Here is a 17,936-nt window from a genome sequence, read left to right as displayed (position 1 = left end):
GAATAAAGGATTTCTTTATGCATTGGATTTTGAATGACCTCACATGGCCTAGGAAGAGCTACTATTTAAGACTCAAATTCTCCCGGGAGATTTTTTTTTGGTAAGAGACTAGATAATTAATGGTCCTGAAAGGAAACAGCTGAATGAGATGGTGCTTCAACATTCCTTCCACTAGTGTGTGTCTCTTTAGTCTTGATGCAGAAGTAGGGGTTTGGGGAGTTCCCGTCGTGGCTCAATGGAAACAATCTGACTAGTATCCATGGGGACGCAGGTTTGATGCCTGGCTTTGCTCAGTGGGTTAAGGATCCGGAGTTGCCGTGAGCTGTGGTGTAGGTTGCAGACGAGGCTCAGATCTTGTGTGGCTGTGGCTAAGGCTGGCGGCTGCAGCTCAGATTCAACCCCTAGCCTGGGAACTTCCATATGCCGCAGGTGTGGCCCTAAAAAAAAAAAAAAAGAAAGAAAGAAGTAGAGTTCTTGTAAAATTATTACCAAAAATTGTGTCCCAAGGGAACTCCTAGAGGTGATCTCTTTACAAGCTTGTGTCATGCATGCTGTGTGTATTGGGGAATTTAGAATTACTGTAGGGTAAGACTAGTCAATGTGAGTAATGTCTAGGAGTACAGAGGCAAGCAACTGGTATTTTTAAGGAGTGATGGTTAGGATATTGTCACTCTTGATGCTGGTGACCTGGTTGTGCTTGTTGTTGTTGAGTCAAAACCAGTTATAGAAAGTTTGATGTGAGGGGAGGTCAAAGATTAAATAGCATACATAAATACTTAGCTGCAAATACAATGCCAAGAATTCCCATTTCTAATTCAGTGGCTGCTTCAGGATGCTGGCTTGCAATTTACCATTAAGAAAAATAGGAGAGATATGTCTAATTTTGAATTGCCCTATAAATTTTCCTGGTCATTAGAACCAACACAGTCTCCTCACATATGATAGGAATTTTTAAATGTCCTAATTGTCTAACAGAGAATACCAGTTTCAGTATTTCATGTTTCCATCGACTTCTACACATCTCTGACATCTTTAGAGCTATTAATTATATCTTGAAGCTACCACCCCAATTTGAAAAATAAAACTGGAGTTCCTGTCATGGCTCAATGGTAACAAACCTGAAGAGTATCTATGAGGACTCAGGTTCGATCCCTGGCCTCGCTCAGTGGGTTAAGGATCTGGCGTTGCCATGAGCTGTGGTCTAAGTCCCAGACACAGCTCAGATCCCGCATTGCTGTGGCTGTGGTGTAGGCCCTCAGTTATCATCTCTAATTCGACCCCTAGCCTGAGAACTTCCATATGCCACAGGTGTGACCCTGAAAAGATAAATAAATAATAAATAAATAAATACACAAAATAAGCAAAACTGAGTATAAGACTCCACCAGGAAGGGCTGGTGGGCATATCTAAATTGATTCCTTCAGCTTTCATGCCAGAAACTCGTATTTAAACTGAAACAAAACCCAGAAACATTTCCCATAGTGCCTGCTTCTGAATTCATTTCCTCTCATGGGTTAGAGTGGCTTGTGACTTCACAGCTCTGTTGAGGTATGTGGAAGCTTCAGACCATAACCCTGTCATGTGACAACTTGACCTCTCTTCACTGCTGGGACCAGCAGAAGCCCTTTCTCCAGCCATGCATATAGTACATGTCTCAGGGCTGCCTCCAGGGCACCAACAGTGGGTATGCTCTTGCCAGCCTTATAGACGGAGCTTCTAGGCTGCCCACTTGGCCAGCACATGTCATTTGTTGCTTTCTGTGGTCATGTTCATAAAACCATAGTAACCAGCACTTTGAACAACCAGGACACAGGCTTTTCAATTAATGGCTGAATTCATTAAAACATCCTTAAGTGGGTTCTGGCTGCTAGGAATCTTTTCTCAGCTATAGGGTGCCTAAAACAGAAAATCAGAGAGTGCACCCAAGTGAATCTCCTGTTTGGTTACACTTTTACTTCCCAGAGACAGGGTGAAAGGTATATTTTACATGCATGTATCTATTTAAATATGTTTTATATGTAGAATGGAAAAAATTGAAGTTGCTTTTAGCATACCGCATGGGTTACAGTTTAAATTAAATATTTGGCATACACAGAGTGGTACCCAGATGTTGAACTAAAACATTAATAAATGGAATTCCCTGGTGGTCTAGTGATTAAGGATCTGGTGGTGTCACTGCTGTGGCATGGTTTCCATGCCTGGCTCAGGAACTTCTGCATGCCATGGGTGCAGCCAAAAATATAAAAAAAAATAAATAAAACATCAATAAATGAAACTTTCCTGTTTTGTAAATAAATTGATCAGTGCAATCTAGTACCGTTTTTCTCCACACTGGATGCAAATTCTGTACGAAGTTCCAGGTGCATTTAGTAGCTCCCATAGGTTCCGAACGTACGTGCTTTTGTTGTTTTCTGACCCACCTCATCAGCATCGAGTTGGTCATGACATAGTCACTTCCTTGGACTTGAACAGTTTGAATGGCAATAAAATGTTAATGGTCATGTGGAAGAAACTTGGGAGTTTGGGGCTGTACTGCTGAGTGCTGAACAAAGCTGGTTGTGACCCTGGCCTTTCGAGGCTCACAGTGCTGAGTTGTCACCTAGCTTGGAGTGCCCCTTATCATGCGCTTGTTTCATCATCTTTGGGCCTTGGCATGAACCATCCCTCTGCAATCTCACAATCTCCACAAGTGGCTCCTTCAGAGCTTGTAGCAGGACCAAAAATTCTGCAAGTTCAAGAGGAGGGTCATGTGCATTTGCTTTGAACTACAGTCTTTTTCTAAGGTGGACATTTTGAAAATAGAGCCTGCTAAGATGAAAGGGGAGGAGCAAAAACATGACTGTTCTCTGTCATTGAGACCGACAAGCATTTAAGTAGGCAGAGATATTATAGCACTTGAGAATCCCCTAAAGTGCCTAGATTTATTTCTGAAAAATAAATGGTGAATTGTTTATATCTTTCTCCCCCTTATGTTTCCTTGGGATAGAGCAATTAGTTTCTTATTTTTTATGATTGCATTATTCTTGCATATATCTTTCTGCGGTCCAGGCTATAAAAGTAAATAGAGGATCCAGCAGTATGAATGAATATCCTTTTAATGAGTCTGGGGAGGAAATAATAATACTAAGTAGTGCAAAACCATTTTTATGTGATGTAGCGAAGTACGTTTGTTCCCCAGCTTCCCAGTCTTGAGCCACAGGCCACCAGTAAACGTGTGCATAAAATGACAGTTTTATGTGTTCTGGTGCAAACAAAGGTACCTCGCAGTCTGTTTTGTCCCCAGAATGCACTTAATATGATTTTCGAAAGGCGGTGGCATCTTCTGTTTTAATTTCCAGGGTCAAGAAAGGGTAAAATGGAGTATGTGACTTTTCTGTAACACCCTTCATTCTATCTTTGGGCGAAAGCCTTGCTGAAACAGTGAGATAACACAGTTGCTGGGTGATAATACAGTCATTTTCGTGGTGCCATGAGTTAATTTCAGAGGTGAAACTATCCTTCCTTAGGAACATAATGTGCCTTCTCCCCTCAGACCAGCCACTTGCTTAGAACAACAGATGGATCCTGGGTGTCCGCCACGTGGGGCATTGTGGGGATACCAGCAGTGGCCTAACTCCCTCTCTTCCCTCCCTTATGCCCCTCCTGCCCTCCTTCCTGGCCCGTTGTTACCTCCTTGTTGTTTGATAATTCTATCTCTGAAGTCCCTGGCAGTGATGTAATTCAATGGCACCCACACCCAACTCTACCATTAATTAACTTTTCAACTGCCTGTATCAGTCTGCTCCAGGCTACCATGACAAAATACCATAGACTCGTTAGCTTAAACAGCAGAAATTTATTGTCTCACAATTCTGGAGGATAGGTGTCCCAGATCATGGTCCAGCAGGGTCAGTTTCTCGTGAGAGCTCTCTTCCTGGCTGTAGAGGCCCACAAAGGGAGGGAGAGAGGGGACACTTGCTGGTGTCTCTCCTTAGAAGAACACTAATCCTGTTAGTTCAGGGCCCCACCCTTATGACTTCTTTTAACATTAATTACCTCCATATCTGTCTTCAAATGCCATCACATTGGAGGTTGGGGGCTTCACTGTATGAATGGGGGGGGACCCCAAACATTCAGTCCATAACACTGCCCAACAAATAGAAGAAAAAAAATCCTAAAATAGAGAACCATCAATGACAGGAACTTTGTAGCAGTTAGAAAACTTTTAACCTTGGACACTCTGCTTCCTCCTCCTAGTAATACCCTGTGTGAACACACTCTCATTTCCATCCCAGGGAGAGCTTGAGAAGTCCCGGGATAAAGCCAAAGGAAGACTTTACAATCCCTGTTTGCCTTCCACCTCCCAACAGCAGAGGGATGAAAGGGGAGATTTCTAACCCCCAGAAATACCCAAGGACAAGGGATTGGTTCTTGTCTTTTTCTGCAAAGATTTGAGCGACTCTTGTGTAGCTTTGAGGTGATGAGAAAGTTGCTTTTCTCTCGAGACCCTGGCCCTAGGAACAAAAGCTGGATGTCCTGACAAGAGAGGCACAGTCTGATTCCCTGTGACTCCTGCGAACTGGAGCAAACCCTGGGCATATCCCAGCCTGGTCCAGGCCTGACCTGAGCAGAAGGGAGCCTTAGAACCAAAAGATTCCCGGGATTGCCAGCTTGCGGTTGCTGGGACACAGCTCAGAGTAGAACAGTGGTTGGCAGAGTCTGAAAGGGAGCCTTGGGTGTTCCTGCCAATGTGATAGGCGCTTGCAGGATTTTGTGAAGCAGTCTGATGAACCCTCTCAAATAGAGGCACCTAATGCCACTCAGCTGTGTAATTGGGATGGAAATGGGCCAATGAGAGGCCGCCGTTTGTGCTTAACCTTTTGGGAGTCTTGTTCCAGGAGACTGTGTGTGGGGGGAAAAAGACGCATTACAAATAATAAGCTTCTCCGCCTGATTTGTAATGAATTAGTAATAAATGGCCTAGCACGCTACGAAAGTCTGACGATTACAGAGCAGCTCCAGCTAAGTGCACGGGACCACATCTTATTTTGATCAGCTGTAGCATAGCAAAGACATGTAATTATCATAATCTAACAATTAGCCTGGCATCACTTTCCAGTGTTTAATTACCCCGATAAATGGTAATTGAATAGAGGACTTAATGACAAGAGAGAAACTTTCATTCTGCCTTAGGTGCTTAAGTTGTCTACTCGGCTAGGCATAATTTTCTAGCATTGCTTGAACAACAGACCTGATGATCATTTTCCTTTCGGCAGTCAGCCATTATTTTGTTTCCTGATCTTGACCTTTGTCTGTAATATTACTTAGCCCTTCTCAAAATTTGATCCTGGGACCCAGCACACAGGAGGAGATTATTGGGCACTTGGCACAGCTTTTCATTTTTTTAAGCATTGTGTCTAATATCCTTCAGCTACAGTTTCCTTTCTGGGGCGTGGTCACAAGTCCCCACAATGTGCAGATACTGTACTGAGTACTGGAGACACGGAGATGAGTAAACACCGGAACTCCCTTCAAGAAGCTCTCTATATAAAGAATGGAGATCTCCATAATATTTCTATCATAATAGTTGCTGTGATCTGCTATGAGTGCAGTCTGTTTTCTTCTACATCTGTGCATTTACTTTGAATGAATTCATTACTTGGCTATGACTCCACCCACCAGCTAATTTCTAACAACTCCAGACTCCAGATCTCTTTCCTCTCACCTTAGCCTCATGCCTGGTTCTAGACTGGTATCCAGCTGCTCACAAGGTCTTAACCAAAGCAAGGAAAAGCAACGACTCCCGTGCCAGTTTGCAGAGAAACAGCAAACTTTGTATGAAACAGTATTGTTATTATTGCACCCTAGCACTGCAAGTATTTGCCTCCCCTGGTCCCCCTGTCCTATGAAGATCGAACAGAAAAGAAAGCCAGCAAACACGTGTTTCCTTTCTTGCAGCTTGTTGGGTTTTGCTTGTTTAACAGTAAACTAATAGAGATTAGTCCCGTGCCACATAGATCTTGGACATTGCACCCCAGCTTTTGAAAAGTCAGGGCCAAATTTCAGACTTAGATGGTAATAGTTCCAATGGGTTATTCTCCAGCCATAGTACAAATATTTATTTTACTGCTTATACAGGAGGAGTACCTAAGAACCAGAAAATCACCATTTCAGTTGGTTCATAAGAAGGACATTTTCTCTGTAGCTCTTTGGTAATTGTTCTTAATTTTGAAACTAGGAATAACCTGAAATTCCGCGGGGTCACTCCATTCCCATGGGATACGGAACGGCTCCATGTATGTAAGCAGTTTGGAAAGTGGCTTGTTTGTTTGACTGAGTCCCACATCCCCTGAATAGAATCAGTTTGTTTAATCCTGTCCTCCTAGGACAATGGCTGGATCACCTGGTCAATGATTTCCTGCATCTGCTTTTGGCTCTGTGCGTATATGGCAGGTACTCTGTCCCTCGTTCTTGACATGATATAAAACTCCGGATAACTTAGGGCATGAAGGGCAGCTTTGTCAGGAAGCTCCTGGCCTGTGGGACTCGAGAAAGCCTGTTTTGCTGTGTGGAAGTGACCTCTGTTAGGCCGTGCCGATTGCCAGACAATAATTCTTTATTTTATTTTAATCCCTTTTGAAAACCATTTGCAGTGGTCTGCGATGTGTCAGATCTGTAGAACTCTGCCTGCTTAATTCTTTGGCTGATTTAGCCTGTTGACGTTGACACATTCTTACTCCATGCCCGAGGCCTCTTTAGGGGCTTAGAAGCAATTAGACTGTCACCCAAAGCTCCCAGTCCCTTCCTGAAGGAAAGTCTTGTTTAGGCTCTGCCAATTTAATGCTTTGTTTCCTTTGGAGCTCCTCAGTCAAGCTAATAAAACAAACTCCAAATGAGTTAAAACACTGGCAGAGAGAGCGTTTCGTGGGCCCTGTATTTGAAACAGGTACTCCTCCTGGGAGATACCAATTTTAAGAAGTCATTCAGCCTGATGCGACTTGTACTAGCAAAGCAACAAGTACAAGGTATTTGAGATTTCTATCCATTTCTATGATATGAGTAATTAGTGCCAATTGAGGGATTTTTAAAACTACTTGCTTTTAAAGCATAGTGCAAACAGGGGGGGGGGAATGGGAAGGGATGACCTCGTATACTAAACTACTAATACATTCTGCGTATCTGACCAAGTAAACTACATCCTATTCTCATCACCAACAGTTAAAGACAGAGTGCTCCATGCTGTAGAAACTGTTTACCAAAACATTTATTTCCTTTCTTGCAGTTTGCATGTGTAAGAACTTTACTGGAATTTTCATTAATAGATAAGCAGAGCACCAACTCTGGGTTCTAAATATTTTGTCAGTATCTTGGGCTTCATTGAATGAAAGTGTGTGGTAGCTTACAGCATTTCAACTATAGGAAACATCTCTGCAGTTCATCCTTGAGGAAGTTTGGTTTTGTTTGAGCTTGTAAATCTTCACTTCGGTTGGAATTTTAGTTGTAATTGGTATGTTCTAGAGCTTGGACGAACTGGATTGGGCTGCCTGATATGATGTGATATCAGGTACGATGCCTCATTGAGCCTTAACAACTGACCTGGTAACAGTGAAACTGTTATGACTCTGTCTCAGAAAGGAAAATGAAGGTCTATCGCCAATACATTTGAAGGACTGATATGTCTCAGCCTGTGAGAGAGAAGGCACCTTTCAAACAGCACAACAAATCTTTTTTCAGCCCCTCTGTTGCTCATATGATTTATCTACCCCACATTTGTTTGGCCATGCCCTTGGCATGTGGAAGTTCCCAGGCCAGGGATCAGACCCGAGCCACAGCAGTGACAGCACTATATCCTTAACCTACTGAGCCACACAGGAACTCCCCTACTTGCTGTATGTATTTCTTGCTTTAACCTCTACAGGAAAAAAAAAAAAAAAAAAAAAAGAGCATCTTTAGATTTAGGATCTGAAAGCCAACATAAGGCTTGCATTCTGTGCTGAAAGGAATAACAGGAGACAAGAAGCAGTATGTTATGCAACAGAGGCTGCTGTCCTGCCCATCTCCTCCAAAAACATACTTATAAACCAAATCCCATGTCCCAGGCCCTTCAGGACAAATGAGAAATTCTTCTGGTTAAAGAAAGACATCTTATTCTGAAATTAGCCTTTAAATCCATAATAGACTGTGCTGTCAAGGCATATGCACTCTAGATTTAGTTTAAAATTTGGGAGGAACCCTGAGCTGATAAATTTGCTTAATCTTTTGACCATAAATCATCTCCTTCTCTTACATTTCAATTTCAGACTGTAATACATTAAGTTGCCTTGTAATTAAAGAAGTGACACTGTAGTTCTGTTCAAATAGGGATATTAAAACAATCACCTCCTTGACAGATTAAAATACATTTAAAATGTAATAATCAACTATCCAGCTCATGAGAAATAACATTTTCATTATTGAGTCCTTTAAGACATTACATGAAAGGGGGATAAAAGTGCCTCGCAGCTTCCTAACCTCTAATAACCACTCTGCCTCCTTTCAGTAACGCTGTTTCTATATTTATGGAGTGGAGCAACTTCACTCAGGAGCTGCTTGATAAAATACCTCAGTACATATTTCCCTGGAAGCAGGCTCTCTGCTCTGCCAGCAACATATGCTAAAGGCCAATTTAGAACGTTTTAAATATGCACCGTACCCTTCCTTTTCCAGCTACTAAAATGAAATGCATTTTGGCTTTAGCGAATGAGGATGGAATGAGAGGAGGAACACTGCAGGGGGAGGGGGGGAAGTGGCTCAGATGAACTCAGAGAAGGATGAGGATGATGGGGCTGCTTCACACAGCCTGAACCCCAGGCCCTGCCCGTTTGTCCTGTGGACTCAGCCACCCTACTGTCAGGATCCACAACACGAGAGCATGAGAGCATATGGCGGTAGAGGAGCGAGTGAGGTCAATGACATGAAAAACCATCCCACAGGGAAAGAAAGCTAGATGATGTCTCCTGGCCATAGCAAAGAGGAACCAAGGACGGAGTAAGATGACACCTTCCACCTGAGGTCAAGGACTGGAGTATTCCTGTGCTAGGCGTCCCCGGTGGACGATATATTATATTATTGAAAATAAATTATTTCATTGGAGGAGCAATTATTTCAGGTTAACTCTGGTCGAGAGACAATATTTTGGTCGCTATCTCTGTAGAAACTTGGGGGCATATTGTTGATAACTTAATGAAAAGTCAGACTGTCAGCTCTTACTGCATCTCTGTCGTCTTGATTTCATCTGAATTCCAAGACTCCGTCATGATTCATTTTCTCCTGACAGGTTAAATAAGGAGAGAGATATTAATAGTAGTTTTACACTTATAATAAATGTATTATCATAATTAATGTATTTAGCTGTGGACTTCCATCAGGTGAACACAGAAGACAAACTAAGACAAACACACATATGCATGCATATAGCCTTTTTAGCTTACCTCCCACCTTCATTTATAGCCCTGAGATGTGTTTTTTATCCAGCCCTCCAGGCAGCCTCAGGGTCATTGAAAACCATCATCAGGTGCATAATTCATTTTTGGTAGCTGAACTGATTACAAAGACTTTGTTGTCATGCTGAATTTTATTCTTCCTAATTAACTAAAATGACCCTTTCATAATATATATGACATTCTCAGCCAGTCTACTGCCAAATTTTGATAAATGTGTACAATATGTTCTTCCCATAACACACACATGCATATATAATTCGTATATATAATTGCTATATATTATATGGAACATTGACCCGAGTAGCCACCAAACCCAGTGGAGAACAAAGGTCCATCACTCTATGCATGTGAGATATTTCCTGGCACTCGAGACTTGCATTGTGAGAAAATAGTCAGGGAAGTAATCATTTTACTCAAACACAATCACTTTTCTAAGGTGTTAACCATGTGTGCTTTTACATTGTAAACCACTGTGATAATTTAGTAGCGATTGTATTGTAATTATTGTTGGCATGTTGGTATGCAGCCAAAATTCTTTTTTCTTTTTTTGGCCACACTCTTGGTGTATGGAAGTTGCAAGGCCAAGGATCAAATCCAGGTCACAGCTGGGACCTATGCCACAGCTGCTACGTAGTGGAACACAGTGGGTTCCTTAACCTACTGCACTATGGTAGGAACTCCCAGAAATTTTTACAGTTCATAATATGTAGTGGTTTCAGAGAGGTAAAGAACTACAAATACAATGTATGAAATTAAAGATAAGGAGGAGTCGTCGTGGCGCAGTGGTTAACGAATCCGACTAGGAACCATGAGGTTGCAGGTTGGTCCTTGCCCTGGGTTAACAATCTGGCGTTGCGGTGAGCTGTGGTGTAGGTTGCAGACGCGGCTTGGATCCCTAGTTGCTGTGGCTCTGGCGTAGGCGGGAGGATACAGCTCCGATTTGACCCCTAGCCTGGGAACCTCCAGATGCCTCGGGAGTGGCCCAAGAAATAGCAAAAAGACAAAAAATAAAATAAAATAAAATAAAAAAAAAACTGTAAAAAAAAAATAAATAAAAAATAAAGATAAGGAGGAATAGGAGTTCCCCTTGTGGCTCAGCAGAAATGAATCTGACTAGCATCCATGAGGACGCAGGCTCGATCCGCGTGGCCTTGATCAGTGGGTTAAGGACCTCGTGTTGCTGTGAGCTCTGGTGTAGGTCGCAGACGCAGCTCAGATCTGGTGTTGCTGTGGCATAGGCCAGAGGCTATAGCTCTGATTCGACCCCTAGCCTGGGGACCTCCATATGCCGCAGGTGTAGCCCTAAAAAAAAAAACCCAAAAAATATAGGGAGTAAAGAGGAGATGTTTACAAGAAAATTTCCCTGAAATTTACAAATGTTTTAAAATAGTGGCAGGCTACCCATGATATCTGTAAATATTGGCATGTGGAATCATTCTTCCTGGAGGTGAATTTGTTCATTTAATATGAGCTCAAGCTCATGAAAGCAGTTTCCTGGATGGAGAAAAAGATCCCTTTCTGTGAATACCTACCAGGCCTAACAGCACTTTATCCTATGAAAGGCCGGAATGATCTGCATGAGTCGGGAGCTCACCCTGTGATCTGAGGCTTACTCTAAATGTTGCTTTCAGTGCAGGAATTTGGGATCAACCTAGTGGAGAAGGGAGCAGGGCCCAGGACCCCTTGTAGCAGGCTTTCCTAAAAGATCGTGTAAACAGGATGAGAGGAATTTCTACCAGTTAAGCTTTGGGCCATTGGGTGTGGGAGGAAAGTATATATGCTTCAGGGCCCTGTTGGAATCCTAACTCTGCTACTTACTTCCTGAACTAAGCGCATAACAGCTTCTCCAAATGTCATTTTCTCATTGCTGTAATGAAACTGATTATAATACCCAATAAGGATTTCACGTGGCAACGTACGTAAAGTTACAACATTGCAGATCCTGGACATGACACATATTTGTTGCATCAGTGAATGAAGGAGGGAACTGAAGCCCCATCAAGAAGGAGAATCATCCCTCTGGGGAATACAAAGTAGACCTAAGAACTTGACTTTAGAAATTAAGTCTGGGTTCTGAGGTCAGACTGCCTGGGTTTGAAATCTGCCTCTACCTTTTACCAGTCTTGTAACACTGGACATGTTGCTGGACTTGTTAATCTCAGTTTTCTCATCTCTAACTGGCTGTACTAGTGTCTATTCTGTGGAATTGTGATGGAGATTAAATTGAGATAATGAATGTAACATAACAACCACTCAATAATATTAGCCAGACATATGTGCTTCTTTAGTAAGGCTAGAAAAGAATGATTTCAGCATTACTTCGCAGCCAGAGTGTGTAATTTGGAGTAGTCTTCGAACAGCTAACTCTAAACCTTTCTTTGGATTGTACTTGGCTGCGTTATACAGATGCCGTTTATGAGTCCCAGTTTATTATTATTATTATGTTTACATTGTCCATTCTTTAAATTTACTTTAGTAAACTAATTTATGCAAATCAAATATCTGAACCAGAAGTGTAAGTTGACTCTACGCTAAATCATCATCTCCTTGTCATATGGTCAGAAGGGTGCAGGTACTCGTTGCTAGGACAATCTCATATTTACAGTCGGCTCCACAGTGATATACCTAACACCTCACACAAAGTAAACTGTCACCAGAAAAGGATGTAAAATGAGTCTTCGGTCTCATGGTTTGCCTTATTAAAATTATAGCAGTGTTAATAGGGATAAAAGTTAGAAAAGGGTAGCTATATTTGAGGCATCAAAAAACTATGACAATTGGTGGGATAAAGTAATAACAGAATGGGTCCAGACAGTGGCAGTTTTTTAATTTTCACTTTTAAGCAGTGTCGAGTGCTAGCAGAAGCTAAGATGAGTGACACTTAGGGAAAGGAAAAACTTCCCCCTTGAATGTCTTTAAAATCTATAATAATAATATAATAATATAAAGTGCATCTGGGCATTGCCTTCTGCTGCAGTTCTTGTCTGGCTCTCATCCAGAACTGTCAGCCTCCTCTGAGTGCTGATGATTCATATCCCAGCACCCTTTTATCTGAACGTTGCAGTGTCTTTTCTTTGTACTTTGGCAGTGATGTTACCTTGATGTTCAAAAATCTTTTAAAAGCAACACAGGCTTTCCTTGCATCTTGACAAATCGTTGTCTGCCAGTAATGAAGAAAAAGTAAACCTGGATTCATGATCATTGTAAATATAAAGGAATAAATACTTCTGAGGGGTCTTGTTTTTGTTTTTGTTGTTTTTAATGGTTATGTATTTTGAGATCCTCTAACCGAAAAGTGATCTGATTATCTTTCCTTATCCCTCATGCATAAATCAGTACGCTGCTTTTCAAAAGCATGGAGCAAGAGGAGTTTCTGGGGATCATTTGATATTCGAGGATAGAATTTAGAATTTTTACATGCTTTTGTTTCTTCGGGCATTTTTAAAAAGAGAAACCTAAAGATTATTTTCATTGCTGTGGAATGCTCTTACTGCTGTTGTTTAAAAATTAATTTTTTTGTTATTTACCCATTTTAGTATTCTTTAATATATCCTGATGATAGTAACACATGCTTCACCTACATGTCCTCATATAAGGCTTGAAGCAGCCATGTGAGGTCAGCAAAGCAGATTCTCATAATTATTCTACTTCACATCTGAGGACACTGAGGCTCAAATGGCTTCTGACTCCCCTTTTCCACCAGCAGCAGATCAAGTCCGTTAATAGGTCTGCTCATTCAAAGTGAGAGGGCACTTCCGTGTTTACCACGGTAGATTTTAGAAGGGAAGCTCAGCTTTGCCCATGAATATTTAGCATCCAGAGCAAAAACTGTAGCTTTTCTGTTGGGCTGGTTATTGGTCACAACACCCCATCCAAGGTCTTTGTTAAGCTGGGTGCTACATTTTAAGAAGAACACAGGGAAACTAGAAGACATGAAGAGGATCAAGAAACCCAGATGATGAGCCTGGAAACTGTACCTGAAAACCAAAGGAATTAGGATTTTCAAGTCTAGAGAAAGGAGGATAATGAGAGACACAGCTGACATCTCCAAGTGTTTTATGGACTAGCTGGTGGGAGAGGAATTAGATTTGCTCTTTGTAATTACAGGCAGCAGACGTAGGATACTGGATGGAAATTACACAGAAGGAGATTTATGTTCAATATAAGAAGAAACTTGCTAACATTTAGAGATGTCCAAAAATGGAATAGACTAGCTCACCGTCACTGGGAAGTGTTCTCCCTGAGACTGTGTGACTTGAAGATTATATGACTTGAGAGCCATTGTATTTCAGCAGTAACATAGTTTTATGATGACCCTTCTAAGGGCTCAGAGAAGAATTTCCTCACCAGCTAAAAACAAAGGGGTTTTGGAGGCTTTTCCACCCTGATTTTAGAAAATTGTCTACGTAACGATTCCCGTTTCACACACCACTAGGCCCTGGGAAAAACTGTTCAGTTGATGGGGAAAGGCACATTAGCTAAAACAAATAAGCAAAACTTTGTAAGATAAGAGCTGAAGCAGACACTGTGACATGTGCAGTGGTGTGTGTATGCATACATTTTAACTATTTCAGGAGGATATTTGCTATTTTCATCTGGCTTATTAGTTTATGGCCTTTATTACTTTATGTTCTTTAGCCCTAGTATATAACCTACCTATGAAATGGAAAGAAATGGGGGTGAAGTCTTTCCACTTAAATGGCTTCAGTTTTCTTAACATGGGAAAGACTAGGTTATCAAAACAGATTGGTTGAAAGGAGTTTGTGACAAAAGCAAATTTACTAAGGGGGGAGCTCCTAAATAGGATCCCACGTTCCCATTCCAGGTCAAGCTCAGTAGCTCGGTGTTTCATTATTATGTCTTAGGGGGTTTTTTGGCGTTTTTTTTTTTTTTTTAGGTTTTTATTTTTTCTATTATAATTGATTTACTTTGCTCTGTCAATTTCGTTGGTACAGCAAAATGACCCAGTCATACATATGCATATATACATTCTTTTTCTCACATTATCCTCTATCATGTAACATCTCAAGTGACTAGATATAGTTCCCTGTGCTATACAGCAGGATCCTTAGGGTTTTATTTTCCTCTAAAGTGGAAGTGTTGTTCTAGAGATTTTCTTTCCAACTTTTAAATTTTATGATTTTAATTCTCTGAAGTTTATGACTCTAATTCTCCATATTTGCAAAGGAAATTAAGAAGGGTCTCCATTAGCAATTCTCCACAAAAAGCAATTCATTCGTTTATTCTTTGAATTTCTTATTCATTTATTCAAAACCATTTATTAAATGAATCACTACTTTAGAAATATGAAAACTTTGCTTCAATATATGTGATTTTTTAAGAATGAAAGGAAAACAGCACATCAGTAGCTTTAATGCTTAAAATGAAAGTGAAGTACTCCCTGGGAAGGGTATTTTGAAGGAAATATAGCAGAATCCCTCTGTAAGGTGGCTTGCTGTTATTTAGGTCTGGAACAGCAGCATTTCAAACCATGCCTCACATCATATGGCATCAAATAAAAACTTACCAACGTAAATCTTTAGGCCGAGCACTATTAAAGGGTTCAACTGCTGATTCTAAGCAGGAAGCCTTTCCTCTAGGAATAATCCCATCTTTTTCTTCTCCCAACAGATTCCAGAGGGGTGACTACCACATTGACGTCTGTATCAATGACTACCTGGATGTGTTCTGCCCTCACTATGAGGACTCTGTCCCAGAAGATAAGACTGAGCGTTATGTCCTCTACATGGTGAACTTTGATGGCTACAGTGCCTGCGACCATACTTCCAAAGGGTTCAAGAGATGGGAATGTAACCGGCCTCACTCTCCCAATGGACCACTGAAGTTCTCTGAAAAATTCCAGCTCTTCACACCCTTTTCCCTAGGATTTGAATTCAGGCCAGGCCGGGAATATTTCTACATCTGTGAGTATACTGAGATTTATCGTGTTGTGGGGCAGCTGCAAGAATCTAGACTAATTTTTCAGCCATGTTTCAGAGAATTGCAGAGAGCTGGACTCTGCATTACAGATGTCTCCTTGTAAATGTACACATTGGGATCCCCAGATACATTAGCTGGGAATTGAGAGCACAAATTAGATTAAAGACACAGCGCCTCTCCCTGTATGAAATTGCGTGTCAGCCTGTTCAGTGAACCACTGCTGACTTGTGTTTCTTTTCAATGAAAATTGCTAAGACTCCCCCAAAGCTCAGGAAAAGAAAAAGATTCCTGAAGAAAAATTAAAGGAAATAATTAAATTTGCATAGCTTGGAGTCATTGGATTTCTTATTCAGGTGTCAGCAACATCCTTTCAATCATCCACATTTTCAGCGGAGAGAAAGCCAAAACTCTTGCAAATGTCAGCATGCTGACGATAAATGCTCTCTTTGCACCAAGGCGAAAAGACAATTATTAAGAGCAGCTGTGTCTTTAAACAGGAAAGAGCGTGAAGAAGTATCTAGAAAGGGTTCCCTGGGAACGGATATAAGTGCGTTTCCCACCTGTGAGCATTAAACGACTCTGTCCGGAGAGAGCTCTAAAACTTCCCTAGCAAACCTCTGTGTTAATCACGTTGCCACGGCCTTGTTTTTTCTCCATCATGTTCACCATCATTCCTTTAGGCGTCATCCTAGTCATAGATTCTATGTAAATGCTTCTCAAACTCCACTGTGCTTAAGTCACCTTGGGGTCTTATTAAAATGCAGATTCTGGGTCAGGGGGTCTGAGATGGGGCCCCGAGATGCCGTATGACAAAGCTCCTGGGCGATGCCGCTGCTTCTGGCCTATGGACCACATTTCGAGTTGGCAGGGATGTAGGAAATACCTAATTTAGGCAACTAGTTCCTTTCACTCGTTTCAGAGATTTAAACTTACCTGACCTTTCCCATATATTTTCACCATCAGCTGAAGGAGTTAAATGTTCAGAGTACTTTGTTCAAAAGTGCATTTACCGACCAGCTTGTCATGGCTCAGAAATTTGGGGGATGCAAGATGACAAGACACTCTACATCCTCAAGGAGTGACCCTCTAGTTGGGGGCAGTCCTGTAAATGGACAGTGAAAGTGGAGACAGATAGTTGCTGAGAGCAGATGAATGCAGGGAGCAGTGGGGATCCGGGGGAGGTTGGACGAATCCAGAAGTGCAGCTGACCTGGTGTACACAGGCCCACTCGGTGCCTCCGGGTGTGCTGCCCCTCCCTCCACTGCCACCACCAGGCAAACGAGATAAAGAATCTTCCTGGTTTTCTGACTCATGTCTCCAATCCCAGTGTCCCCACCTACTCCTAACCCACATGTCTTAAGTCTACAAGGATTTCTAGTCCCTCTTCTTCTCCAGAAAACAGCTTTCTAATCCCCATCAGAAGGGCACTCTCACTTATGTTGGAATTGAATGTAAAAAGGAAATTGAACAGTGCCAGTTTCATTATTTTAGGACATATTTCAGTCCTTAGTCATGAGAAAACATGCAAAAGTCTTGATATTATCTCACATTCGATCCATACAATCAGAAAAGGAATATTGAGACCCATGGACAGAGAAAACACACTTTCTCAGGCAGTGGGCTTTTGCTTTTTGCAGATTTTTTACTTTGTGAAAGACTCTCATTCAGCAAATGAGGCAGAGGAAAGACGAACACTTCAATTGTGGGACAGCAACTCATTAATTGCCTAACTCTGAAATATCATACTGATGGAAGAGGGAATTATTGCCATTTTCAAAAGCTTCATATTCGTTTCTCAGATTAAAAAACAACAACAAAAGCAAAAAGCAAAAATGAATAGAGAGCACTAAGATGGGAACCATACCCACCAGCTAACTAGTTGATTGCATGATTATTAGACATTATAGAATCCATTGAGGTTCATAAGCAAGATGTTATTATTCAAATATACCCATAGTGCTTATGACTTGGTTTTTCCTCATTTGTGGTTAAATTCAATATTTCACTAAAAATCATTATGTGTCTTCTATAACATTCATTTAACGGAGTCATTTAACTGTCAAGGGCTCCTGTCAAAGTAATTGTTCCAAAATGCTTCAAAATATCAAGAGCTTTTTGCTGTTCGGCTGAGTTTAACCTGAATTACTTTTTTTTTAATGAAAGGTAAAATAGCACAAAATTAGCAGCAAGAAGATGTTCATTTACAAGAAGCACGGTGGCCGGGTAGTTGGTTAAATTGAATTTTCAACCATGTTTTAGACCACAGGAGCATCTTTGCCTGTCTTTTTAAGTGGGGAAAGGGTTTCCTCTCTTTGTTTCACTGCTGAGAGCAGGAGCAGCTTACAGATATTTCCTACACTGTGGCCATAATTAAACCAAGGGATTCATAGGGGAGAATTGGCCCTCAGTTGAATTTTCCTCTTTGCTAATATGCATGGAATGAACAAGATGATTGGGAAATGTCTCTTTTCACAGTTGCTGCATTACAAGAAATTCTTTTGCTGATCTCAGGAGCAGGCCTGACTGCCCACTCGT

At 41.4% G+C, this 17,936-nt stretch overlaps 1 protein-coding gene across 3 annotated transcripts in view; it reads left to right on the top strand.

The window, feature by feature from the left end:
* EFNA5 (ephrin A5) overlaps positions 1–17,936 on the top strand; it is a 288,170-nt gene that overhangs the window by 224,547 nt on the left and 45,687 nt on the right. For all 3 annotated transcript variants that reach the window (XM_021084603.1, XM_021084601.1, XM_021084602.1), the window contains exon 2: positions 15,093–15,385. In XM_021084603.1, the coding sequence (XP_020940262.1) occupies positions 15,093–15,385 (293 nt within the window). The remainder of the gene's footprint in view (positions 1–15,092; positions 15,386–17,936) is intronic.

Source organism: Sus scrofa, chromosome 2 (assembly GCF_000003025.6).
Source record: "Sus scrofa isolate TJ Tabasco breed Duroc chromosome 2, Sscrofa11.1, whole genome shotgun sequence".
NCBI classification, from domain to species: Eukaryota; Metazoa; Chordata; class Mammalia; order Artiodactyla; family Suidae; genus Sus; species Sus scrofa.
Note: the sequence above shows the minus strand (reverse complement) of the source record. Positions and strands in the feature narration are given on the sequence as shown.